We start from the raw sequence: 13,538 nt of genomic DNA on the forward strand, positions 1-13,538 counted from the left end.
GCTCCAACAATCTGTCTGGGTTCCAACACACTGATGCAAACACAAAGGTGGTATGCCAGTGGGTCTACTTTATTGGAGGTTTGAGGAAATCAAGATTAGGTTCATTATCACTGGCACAGGTTTTGAAATTTCTCTTTCATTTTGGTATGTCACTTAAGAATCCTGCAAATTTTTATAGATGTATGGTGGAGAGCATTCTCACTGGTTGCATCACAGCCTGATATGGAGGCTTCAATGCATAGGATTGCAAAAAGAGTTGTAAGATCAGCAAGCTCCATCACAAGCACAACCCCACCACCACCACCCACCAGCGAGGCAGAGTCTCAATAATGCAGAATCTATCATTAAGAACCCTCACCATGAGAAACATACTTCATTAGGGAGGAGACAGAGGAGTCTTAATGGTTCAGTAATAGCTTCTTCCCCATAGTTATTAGATCTCTAAGTGGCCTATGAACCATTATTCCTTTTTGTGCACTATTTATTTTGTAATTTAGGTGTTTGCACAATACTGCTGCTACTGAGTTAAATTAACGAATTTCATGTCATATAAGACAGTGATAATTAAACCTGATTCTGAACCTAGTTTCTTCTCACCTTGCCATTATGCTCTCTCCAAGCTCAAGTTTCCAAAAAAAAAACCCAACTCTTAGAGTAATTCCTTCATAACATTCATTCTGCTTTTGCTTCACCTGATGTTGTTTTGGTCTTCTCCCCACAGGTACTGCCACAAATACCTTCATAACATACACCAAAATTATTACATTCTTCATAAGTAATTGATGCCCCTTTGCAAATCACCATTCAATAGAACCATAGAACACTACGGCACAGTACAGGCCCTTCAGCCCTCCACGTTGTGCTGACCCATATAATCCTTTTTTAAAAAAGTACTAAACCCACACCACCCCATAACCCTCCATTTTTCTTTCATCCATGTGTCTGTCCAAGAGGCTCTTAAATACCCCTAATGTTTTAGCCTCCACCACCATCCCTGGAAAGTCATTCCAGGCACTCACAACCCTGTGTAAAAAACTTACCCCTGATGTCTCCCCTAAACTTCCCTCCAATAATTTCTATTTCCAGTTTCCTTTGGCAAATCCACATTCTTGCCTTCAACAATTCTATTTTCAAATACCCACACACTGGTTTCTACCCCACCTAGAGCAACACAATAGCTCTCAAAGTAACAAATAACATTATATCAAAATTATCAAATTAAGCTTTTTTCATACATTTCCTGACTTGTCCACAACACTTAGCACCATATTCTTCTTCTGCAAAAAATCTTATGTAATGGCTTCTCATCCATTCTTGTAATTGCCTCTGGAGGTATCTCTGGACCCTCTCCAGCTTTCCACTTAAATACGGTTGACCCCTTTGCAACTACTTCAAACAACATCAATTTACTCCTACAGAGTTCATAAATCACTACCCAAAATTTTATGACATGGACTAAAATTTGCTCTCAATTTTTTTTCCCCAATTCACTTTTCTTGATGCATGTGCAGATGATGCAATTTTCCAGGAATGCAATTCCTCTAATGTGGGGGTTGCTTATTAAAAACAGCATCAAAAATGTAACATCCAATTTCTCATTCAACTGCAAACTTGAACTGGTCTTTGCCACTAGCTTTCCAATCCACCCACAGCAAATGTGGCCAGAGGACAAGTAACAGACCAGAGTGAGATTACGGAAATGGGTAAACTAAGTGCTCAGTGAAGAAATAGGATTCAGTCAGGATTTGGGTGCTAATCCTCTTGCAGATGAATCACCCCGATTCTTTCAGTCAATAAAGTCAGGGAAGATCCTTTTAATGAACCACTGAGGTAGGAATAAAAACTGGCCTTACTTTATAAGCATTAATTCTCACCTGCAAACATTGGTCCTCTCTTTTTGTTCTTTGTATCACTCTGTCCACCATAATCTAATAAATTAAAAGAAAAAGGGAGCAGTGCAACAAAGAAACAGAGAGAAAACAGCAGTAAACATCACTGTGCAGAGTACACGAACTGCAAGCCACTTTAAAACAGATTTCATTTTATAAATCCCATCTATAGATAACTCACTTTTAACAGAAGATACCCACAATATTTGATACATATAATAGGGACATTTGAAACATCCATGCTCAATGCAGACCCCAGGGGCCACAGTCTAGTAACAACATATTCAACGATCATTGGGAGAACCATATCAGGAGCCACTCACATATTCCAGAGAACCATTTCCCAAAGTCTTTCACTTTTCCAAAGCTTTTCCGCTTCCGTTTGGTTCCTGTGACATTGACACATGATGGGATGATAAAATACCTTCCTAAAAAGAAAGACAAAAGTTACCCCATCACCATTTTGACAACAGAACAGTAAAACTTAAAAAAAAATCAAACAGCTTAACAGCCTAAATAATTCCCTGACCCCACATCACAATCAGCCGTAATCAATAACATCAGATTTGCTGGTGGTCGGTGTTTTAACTTGGATCATTTGATCTCTGGGCTATATATATCAAGTTTCAAGTCAGATCTCCAGTATAAGCAAGATGGCACACTCCAGAACACCAGCTTGCACAAAATAGCTCACTCCAAATCCGTGTTTATTCATGTCTTGAAATAATGGACCTAAAGTCAAAGACCTTATCCAGGAACAGACCTTTCAGCCCCATAAACCATCATCACCATTCAATAATGAAAATGCACATCACCTTCACTTCCAATTCTTTTTAATTTAAACACTACAGTCCTTAATAATCTTGGCTAATATCTATATAGCTCATCTAACATCTGAAGTCTTGTGAAAGACAAGGTTCTCCAGATTATAGCTAATTACTATGTGAAAATTTATTCCTGAAAGTATCATTCAACAGTCTGGCAGTAACATCGAGATTAACCATCTCCCAAACAGTTCTGCTAGAGTGTGCTGGCATTGAAGCCAGGATAAAACCCAACTCTCTCTCTCTCATCTTGGTTCCATGGACTAACACTGACAGCCCAAGATTATGTCAAAAGTGACCACCTAGCTTAAATGCCAACATCAGAACACAACTTAGTCTTATCCACAGTTGTCAAATTAGTTGACATCTCATCAAATACCTAAAATGTTAATTCTTTCTATCCAGTGACTGTAGTGTACACCATCTAAAATATAATCCAGGCTTTTCAGACACCTCCCACCAGACTTATAGGAAACACCTACCAGTTCCTTCTCAAGTAACATATTGTGTATACTTTACCACCAATTGGTTAAACCCTAAAATTTCCTACCCAATAGTATTGTAGAAGTACTTTGACCAGAATGACTGCAGATGAACAAGGCAGCAGCTCACCACCTGGAGGTGGATTATGTTAGCAAGAAGAAACTTAGACACATATGCTTCATGGAACTATGACACCGTGGCCATTACACAGATCTGGCTGTCACAAGGGCAGGAATGATCTGGGATTCAAAAGGAACAAGTAAGGAGGTAAAAGAGGTGGGGCACTGGCTTTGTTAATTAGAGAGAGTATCATAGCTGCAGAAAGGGAGGACATCATAGAGAGATCATCCACCGAAACAGTGTGGGTGATTGCCAGAAACAGGAAGGGGAACAATCACCATTTGGAGCATTCTATAGAACCACCAGTTGCAAGAGACACTGAAGAGCAGAACTGGGAAAGGCATAAAAACAAGACTGTTGTCATGCATGATTGTAACTTCCTTAATACTGAATGGCACTTTAGTACTGCAAAAAGAGCTAGATTGGGCAGAGCTTGTCAGATGTGTTCAGCAAAGGCTCCTGACACAATACAGTATGTTGACAGGCTGACTAGAGGAGAAGTCATATAGAATTCAGTACTAGGCAATGAATCTGGTTAGGGGACAGATCTCTTCGTGGGTGAATACAGTATTTCAGAGAGTGACCACAGCTTGCTGACCTTTACCATAGCCATGGTCAGGGAAAGGAGCAGATGGTATGAGAAAGCATTTAATTAGGGGAAAGCAAATTCTGATGTTATGAGGTGGAAACTTGGTATCATAAATTGGGAAGATATACCCAGGGAAATGCACAATGAAAATGTGGAGGTTGTTTAGGGAGCGCTTGCTTGGCATTCTAGATAAGTTTGTCCCAGTGAAGCAAGAAAAGGACGATAGTATGAAGAAACCATAAGAATCAAAAGAGAAGTGGAACAGCTAATTAAGAGGAAGAAGGAAGCATATTTAAGGTTTGGGAAGGATCAGACAGGACTCTTGGGACACAAGAAGGAGCTTAAGTAGGGACTAAGAGAACTAGAAAAGTTCAAAAGCATTGTCTGTAGCCTGCAGAACATCACCATGGTTTACCGGTACTATCTTGCAAAAGTTACTGGTGGCATGATGGAAGGGTATATAAGGTTTTTGTGAGTAGGATTACGGAAAACTCTAAAACATTCTACACATACGTGAAGAACAGGAGGATAACTAGGGTAAGGGAAGGACTGAGCCAGGATAAAAGTGAAAACATGAGCCTGGAGTTGGAGAAGGTCCTTAATGAATACTTTGCTTCTGTATTCACCAGTGAGAGGGACCTTGATGAATATGAGAACTGTTTAGAACAGCCTAACATGCTGGAACATGTCAGTAAGAAAAAGGATATACCGGAACTTCCAACCACCATTAGGACAGACAAGTCCCCAAGGCTGGACGGTATATGCTCCAGGTTACTATGTGAAGCAAGGGAAGAGATTGCTGCACCTTTCATGATGTTCTTAAGAGTGCTCACTGGCCACAGGAGTAATACCAAAAGATTGGAGAATGGCAAATGTTATGCCTTTGTTCAAGAAAGGTAGTAGAAATAATCCTTAGAATAACACACCAATGAGTCTTACATCAGTGGTGGGCAAACTATTGAGAGTGGATTCTTAGAGAAAGGATTAAAAAATACTTGGAGCATTGTCTGATTTGAGATACTCAGCAAAGCTTTCTGAGGGTAGATCGTGCCTCATGAGCCTGATTGAATTGTTCCAGGTGACATAACAAATTGTTGATGGTAAAGCGATGGATGTGGAGTTTAGGCATTCAACAAAGCTCTCAATGGCAGGCTCATTCAGAAAATCTGGAGAAATGGAATCCAGGGAAATTTGGCTGTATGGATTCAGAATTGACTTGCCCACAGAAAGCAGAAGGTAGTGGTAGATGGAGTGTGCTCTGTTTGAAGATCAGTTTACCTGTGCTATTCCGCAGGGATCTGTACTGACTTGATCAGGAAGTGTGCGTTAGTAATTAATAGATGACAGGTAGGCTGGTGGTGGTGTGGATAGTATAGAAGATTACTCTAGGTTACAACAGATCATTGATAAGCAGCTGAAAAGTAGCAGATGGAGTTCAATCCAGAAAAGTATGATGTGATACACTTTGTAAGGTCAGTCAACCTTCACTAATCCGACTACCTGTAATCTGGTTCCCTCGATAATCTGGCACTGATTTCAAATTTTCCACGCAACTGTAATTTCAAATTTCCTGGGCCACCATACCAATCTGTTGCGCATTGTTTTGGTTGCGCTAGATCTGTTCACGTGTTGGCGCGCTCTTATAAGCACAGACAGATGATTCCTGCTGGTTTTCCTGCATTTACTAATTTCATTTGCGTGAGGCATGGCCGCCTGGCACCCACCAGCGGCGGGGGAGCAGGCGCACGCTGGGTCGGTCCGCCCTCTCGCCCACCTGCCGGCAGTCACACACTGCCCTCTGGTGACACCCAACCGGCGCTCCGTTGTCTTCTGCCTACGACCTCAGATCAGATGTGGTGACCCACTGAATTTAAGTATATGACTAAGTGGAGGAAAAGAAACTAATGAGGATTCCCAAGGTGACTGCCAGTGAACAGGGAAGAGCCCAGCGCCGAATTCCCGACCGCCTGGTGGTCGAGTGAAATGTAGCATATAGAAGACCTCCTTTCTCCGACTTCTGCTTCTGCTCACCCAGATGCGCTGCCACCAACAGTTTTTGAAGAAGCTGTTGTGCCAGTTTCAGCACCAGTTCCTGATGCTTTACTCATTTTTCAAGATGAAGATGTTGATGATCCTGACAACCCCACAATTGCAAACATGGAACTTTGCCTGAAGGTATATTAAACATCTCACTTTAGAAGCAGAAGTGCTCAACTGTTCTGTATCAGTTAATTCCTGTACATTTACCTGTACCCTTTATTTTATCTGTACCCATATTACTTCATTAAAATTTCACTTGCTACTCATTTAATACCTGTTTCATTATTATCTAACCTGTACTGATTTACATGATATTTTAAAGGTATGATGAGGTGATTAGCTATTGCTTAATGTGATCCTTCTGTAATTTGGCATTTTCACTAATCCAGCACTCCGCAGCTCCCAATGGGTGCCAGATTAGTGACCTGTACTTGAAAGCAGAATACAAGTTCAATGACAGGATTCTTAACAGTGTGGAGGAACAGAGGAATCCTGAGGTCTACTTCTGTAGATCCCTCAAAGTTGCCATGCAAATTGAAAGGGCAGTTAAAAAGACATACAGAGTGCTGGTCTTCAATAGACAGGGAACTGAGTTCAAAAGTACCTAGGATAATGTTGCAGCTCTATTATATATAAAAAAAGCTGGTTAGACCACACTTCGAAATATTGTGTTCAAGTTTGGTCACTTCATTTCAGGAAATATGTGGAAGTTTTAGAAAGGGTACAGAAGAGATTTATCAGGATGCTGCCTGGAATAGAGAGCATGTCTCATGAGGAAAGTTTGAGCAAACCAGGTTTTCTCTCTTTTTGAGCGATGGAGGATGAAAGGTGACCTGATTGAGGTTTGCAAGATGGTAAGAGGCATAGATAGAGTGCACACCTACAGCCTTTTCTCCAGGCCAGAAATGGCTAATATGAAAGAGCATAATTTTAAGGCGATTGGAAGAAAGTATAGGAGGGATGTCAGTGGTAGTTTTTTTAATATATAAACACAGAGAGTGGTAAATGCATGGAACATACTGTCAGGGCTTGGTGGTAGATACATTAGGGACACTTAAGAGAATCTTGGATAGGCACACAGATGAAAGAAAAATAGACTGCTATGTGGGAGGAAAGGATAAAATTGATCTTGGAGTCGATTAAAAAGTCAGCACATCATGGGCTGAAGGACCTGGACTGTGCATATATGATCTAGAATGATATAGAGTTATCACCAGGCTCCTCCAATTGGATTTTTGATGAAGAAACCAGTCACAGATAAATCAAATAGATGTTTTGGTTTGATAGGCGTTCATATCTTCAGGCTGGGTTCCTGAAACATCAGATACAACAAGTGGAGAAGTTCAGGTGGATACCTTTCTTGAATGGCTTGTCTTGTGTGGCTTCAAAGGGGTCCAAGCTCCTCCAAGGATCAAGCACTTCCTGCAGCATGAAAAATAATAACTGAAGATAGTGTTCTTGCAATTATATAGCAATGTTGAGTGGATATCACTCTAGTAGGAGTACAGTAACATAAGCTAACAGGTCCATTCAGAAGATGCATAGGAACACCTGCAAACTCTGCCCTCCTAATCACACACCATCCTAACTTGGAAATGTACACCTGCTCCTTTATAACTGCTTGGTCAAGGTCTGGGTACCCCCTTCTCCATAGTGGTCAAAGTCAAGTGTTGCTCTATCACTTTATTAAGGTTACTCGATAATGGGTAATAAATTCAAGAAATATCACTCAATTCAGTATTTCTGGGTGAAATTGAAGTGTTTGCATACACTTTTGTCTTTCAAACTCATGTACTGGATCTGCTTATCATTGGGGACAAGGAGATTCTTCCTGCTGCTAAGTATTCAATTGTCCATCATTCACACATTGATGTGGCAGATCTGAAAAACTAAAAGTAAATTTATTTTCAAAGTACAGATATGTCACCATATATTACCTTGAGATCCTTTCATCTGATCCAGTCTGGTTGCATGATAAGTTAGCTTATAACATGCAGCTTCTTTGGCTCTTACCTCATGGATTTATCAAGTTGACAACACACTTTTTGAAACTGATGCTCTTCCAAATCCATGGTGAACCAGAACTGGCCCTTGCATTATGGTGATGAATAACATACTGTATGTGTTGTTTGCAAATCATATTTGTAAATAAACCTCACAACAATTTAGCAGCCCCAATTAATTCTTTCAAAGTAAAAGTATGCTCTTCTTATTTCCAAATTACGTTCATTTAAAAAGGTAATTAAGATACTCAAAGCAATTCCATCCACCAAAAAAAGCATGTTACAAAAGAAACTTAATTTGTTTAAAGTTCAATCTCTTTCCAGGAAGCTGAACAGTTCTTAAGGCATGAAAGTGCAGGAAACAGAACAGGTTCTGATTTTACAATTTAGTCTGTCAATTTCCAAATACTGTTCAACTAGACTGACTGACTTAGCAACTGAGGGAAGAAGGTAAATTGTAATCAGCTCTCACAACTATGCTGTGGCTCTGATTAGTCTAAGAAAGGAATTTTGGGTACAGTACTAATCTTGCAATATGAACCACACTGCTGCTTGAATTATATATTATAGAACCCTCCCAATGTTGACACAAGTTCAATGAGATGGAAACTGCAGGGTTTATTGTGCTGAGTGCACCATTGTTAAATAGGAATCGAGTCTGAATGGATGGAAACTGATTGATCCAATTTATTCTCAATTTATCTTTTTTCGATATTAGCAAATGGATGACTGAATTATTTCAGACAACAGTTAAGAACTGGCGATTTTCTTCTTTTAAGTTTCATGCTCATCAGTATCAGTACTTGTCTTTGTTATATAATTAACTGAATTCAAGTTCAGAAATATCAAACTTCTGTACTATTAGTCCTGCACTTTTTTTCCTGCAAAATCAGACTTCCTGCAGATTATTTTCTTGAATTTAAAACACTGAATAATGATTCTAGAATTTGTTAGCATTACCTTTCTATCCGCTGGGTCAATTGTTTTCACTTGTTTCCCACGGAGGGTGTAACCTGGAGCCTCAGATATACCCTGCAGGGACATGAAGTGTCAACACTATACATCAGGAGCAAAAATATAGCAATACGCAACCCACTGTACAAATGCTCTGGTTCCTCATAGATCCAATCTTCTAAATATCTTCCCCCACAACAGCTCCTACCTTCTGTTTTGCAATATGTTCCTGATCCATCTCTTCCTCTGGTAACGGTGGGAGAAAATCATCATCAACATCGCCACCATCATCAATTCCTGTATGAGAAGACGATGCAAGAGAAGACGATGAATGTGTTTAGTCCAGAAAGCAAGTACTTGGGTACAACCAGCTCCCAAAAACAAATTCTAGGAAGATAATTAGAAAATAAAGAGTTGAGTTTAAAAATACAGGCACATTATGGGTCTCCATGATCTAGTTGGCTCCCGATAAAAACATATTTAGTGGGAATATTTAGCAAATTTCATCTGCTGCAGCCATTTTGAAATGAAGCCTGCAACAGCACTTTGGAAAATACTTCTGCTCATTCCTCTTAATCTGAGTAATAGATTATGTCTCATTGTTGGTGCCAACAGACACTGCATTTCATGGGAACAAAGCATTAGATTGTCAATTTGAGTTAGGCAGATATGCAAACCCCTTCTCAATACTCACATCTGGAAAGACAGTTAAGCAGTTGTCTGTTATTAATTGTAGGGCTTTCTGCACCACATATTTCAGTTTACGTTAACTGTAGGTTAAGAGAGAATAATCTCAACACAAAGTATACCAATAAGAACCATGGTTTATTTGTTCGAAAGAGAGAAAAAAACTTCACTTGGATTAACTGCATCAATCATTTCTTTCCCCAACAGATCAAGGGTCTGATGCCCATAGCCCAGATTGAAATACAAATACTAGTCCTATTTGTGAAGCATCAAGGATCACCAGAACTTTCAAAGCCAGAATCCATAATCTAAATTTCCATGGAGATAAAAAGCCATGCAACAGGTAAATGGTATAATGCTTCTGAATTAATGAGAAACACCAGGTGCTATGTCAATGACATTTAAAACAACTCGATCACCATTTGGTTCTTTATTTAAGAAGGGCTGTGAGCTGTGCAAAGAAGCCAAAAAACTCCAGGTTGGGGAGCTTAACATCTGTGATTACAAGGTTACTGGAGAGGATTCTGACAGATGGATCTGCATTTGGAAAGATTAAGTGATTAGGGATAATCAGCATGATTGTGCTTGGGAAAATTTCTCACAGTTTGACTTATTTTTAAAGAAGTGACCAAGAAGATTGACAAGGACAGGGTGGTAGATGTTGTCCCAGCCAATCTTAGCATGGCCTTTGACAAGGTCCACATGGAAAGCTGGTCAGGAAGATTAGATCACATGGAATCCAGAGTAAGCTGATGAACTGGATACAAAACTAACCAGGTGGAAGGCGACACAATGGTAATGCAGATAATTTTGAGGTGCAACCAGTGGTGTCCTGCAGGGATTAGTTTTGATCTCCCTGTAGTTTGTCACATATGTTAATGATTTGACCAGCAAGTTTGCAGATTATATCAAAATTGGTGATGTGCTGGACAGTGAAGGTTGTCTATAGCTGCCACAGCATATAGACCAACTGGGGAAGTGAGCAAAGGTCTACCAGATGAAATTCAAGTTTAGACAAGTGCAGAGTGATACAGAACAGCAAGACCTAGAGGTAAAACTTGCACCACAGGTAGACAAGGTTGTGAAAGTGTGTTACATATTTGCTTTCATCAGGTGGAGCACTGTGCACAAGAGTTTGGACATAATGTTATAGCTATACAAGATGCTGGTGAGACAACATCTGGAGTATTATTTTGCTGGCCTGGTCTCTGTAATGGTAGAAGGATGTGATTAATATAGAGACAGCAGAGAAACGATTCACAAGGATATTGCTGGGACTGGATGGCTTGAGATACAAGATCTGTAATTTAAACTCACACCACCACAGTTGACACAAACATAGTGGGCAGGAACTGCTTTCTTGGTGCAAAGGAAGCAGAGGGATGACCTTAGAGAGGGCTGATATTTAGTGGGACATAAGATGAAAGGTTTCTCAGGGTTGCAGTCTTAAACTAGAGTACATCCTTGTTTTTATTTATTAAAGTATATATAAATAAAATGTAAGTGGTAAGACTTCAAGATAAAGATTAGCTCTATTTGTCACATGCATATCAAAATATACATTGAAATGAGTCATTTGCATCAACAACCAGTCTGATAACATGCTGGGGACAGCCCACTAGTGTCACCATGCTTCTGGCCCTAACATAGGATGCCCACAACTTACAAATCCATACGTCTTTGGAATCTGGGAAGAATCCAAAGCACCTGGAGGAAAGCCACATGGTCACAGAGGGAACATACTGTACAAACTCCTTGCAGACAGCAGCAGAAATTGAAGCTGGGCTGTTGGCACTGTACAATGTTACACTAATCATTATGCTACAGTGCCACCCACAAGGACACCTAAAGGACAAGTGCCCCCCCCACCACACACACGGCAGTGAATGTATGAAACAAGCCAGAGGAAGTGATAGAGGCAGGTATAATTGCAGCATTTAAGACACCTGAACAGGTACACAGATAGGAAAGATTTAGATGGATGTGGGCCAAATTCATGCAAATGAGACCAGCTCAGGCTGGTACCTTGGTTGGCATGGGTAAAATGGCATGAAGGGATTGTTTCCATGTAGTACATAAGAAACAATGACTTAAGTTGAATAAATAGCAGGACAGAAAATGAAGTGGAAGTTTTGATTCCTAGGATAGCAGGTTTGAGGAGAGTACAACTACCTTGAGCCAATATTCAAGTTTAGAAGACTAGAAGGTGACCACATTGTATGGTTATTCTTAGCCAGTTTAATACGGTCAATTAAATGGTCATGTTTCTCCTGATTGGGGTGTACAAAACCAAGGATTAGTTTCGCAGGTTGGTCATTCAGGTCCGAGGAGAAATTTATTTTCCCAGAAAGTTGTAATTCTTTAACATCAAGTGCTATAGAAACTCAGTGGCTAAGTAGATGCTGAAAAGAGGCCGATGGAGTTTCAAGATGTCAAGCAAATCTTATTAGTGCAAGAAAATTATACTGAGCTTGGCTGTCATTTTATTGTATGCTGCAGCAAACATGGGACCTCAATGGCTTACTCTGTCATCCATTTCTTATACAAGTTACCAAACTAGTAACAAGAAGCCTAAACATGGAAAGAAGTTCTGATTCCAACAAGAATATAAGAAAAAGTAGCCGATGCAACAGCTCCACTATGGACGGTTCTAAGCCTGGCTGAAAAAGGAGGAGGGTTAGGCCTGGGGCTAGCAACCCCATTTTGTTAAAACCTTCTGTGTACAGAAATGCCAACAGAAGCTCCAAAGATCTCATCCCTGGGACAGGAAAGAAAGATGGGCTATATTGGGGGATAACTTGAAAGACAGGCTCAAAGAGGGCTCTGGCAGGCTACTGTTGGCAGCCAATGCTTCAGCAGGGGTGATGGACCCAAGAAGAAGCAGCTATTCAGCCTTTCATCTATGCTGTATCATTCAAGAGGACCATGGCTTAAATTTTACCTTAGTGCTGCTTTCTAGTAGTAAACACCATAATCTCCCTGTTCCCTTACAATCGAAAACAAAAGGTAGCTAGGGAGTGTATTTTAAGCAATTAATTTTTTTAATCTATAATTACAAAATGCTAATGTTGGTATTAGTTGCCATACAACTCTAAGGTTCTTGCAAGATCCAATCTGCATCATTATTGCTCTTTAAGGAAGTAAATATGCCATTGCTATCATGCCAAGTCTATATCTGTTTCCGTACCCTTAACTGCAATGTTAAGTACACATTGCAGCTTACTCTTAATTGTCTTCTTGGTTCAGGAGAAATTACCGTTGGATAGTACATTGTGGTCTTACCAGTGATATCCTTCTCTGTGAACAGATAAATAAAAACTACGGGCAAAACAGGAATAACGTTTGCACTGCAATTGATGTCCTCATCATTCAGACCCTTCTCTTCAGATAAACAGCTGCACCAAACTTCTCCAGAGCACTATACTCACCTACATCATCTGAAAAGTGCAACGCTAGAACAGGAGCTTGACAGTCGCGACTATCCATCACCTTGTCTTGTGTAAAATCTTGTAGGCCTGAGAGTAAAACATCATATAAAGTAATGAGCAGAATCCAACTGTGCTGCCTGCCTGCACCCATTGCACACATTTCACACAACCTTCTGTGCTCTCAGCAAGTGGTAGCAGCAATCTTGGGAGACATCTGTCCTCCTTCTACTTTCCAACTTCAAAGAATCATACAGCAGAGGCAGCCAAGAATATCATAGCAGTAATGACTCAAAAGTTCTTAACAACTCAACCCACTTGGTCTTTATGCCAATTTCTTCAAATTCATGTCTTATTATTTTCCCCACCAGTGGAAAGTTACATTTGAAACACCTTCAGCCTTACTAAATTTCCTCTTAACTCTGTCTAGTTCAAGAGTTCCCCAGCTTTTCCAATCTCCATCATTATTAGTGTTATGCATTCCTGGTATCATTCCAGTAAAATTAATCTAAAATTAAGACTTT

The 13,538-nt window shown here is 40.0% G+C and overlaps 1 protein-coding gene across 2 annotated transcripts in view; it reads right to left on the reverse strand.

The window, feature by feature from the left end:
- The window catches only part of ncaph2 (non-SMC condensin II complex, subunit H2), a 49,263-nt gene that overhangs the window by 20,884 nt on the left and 14,841 nt on the right, over window positions 1-13,538 (reverse strand). For both annotated transcript variants that reach the window (XM_059987142.1, XM_059987141.1), the window contains exons 9-14: window positions 13,018-13,104; window positions 9,111-9,199; window positions 8,909-8,980; window positions 7,301-7,367; window positions 2,213-2,317; window positions 1,875-1,928 (exon numbers count right to left, since the gene is read on the reverse strand). In XM_059987142.1, the coding sequence (XP_059843125.1) occupies window positions 1,875-1,928; window positions 2,213-2,317; window positions 7,301-7,367; window positions 8,909-8,980; window positions 9,111-9,199; window positions 13,018-13,104 (474 nt within the window). The remainder of the gene's footprint in view (window positions 1-1,874; window positions 1,929-2,212; window positions 2,318-7,300; window positions 7,368-8,908; window positions 8,981-9,110; window positions 9,200-13,017; window positions 13,105-13,538) is intronic.

This window comes from Hypanus sabinus, chromosome 13, assembly GCF_030144855.1.
Source record: "Hypanus sabinus isolate sHypSab1 chromosome 13, sHypSab1.hap1, whole genome shotgun sequence".
NCBI lineage: Eukaryota > Metazoa > Chordata > Chondrichthyes > Myliobatiformes > Dasyatidae > Hypanus > Hypanus sabinus.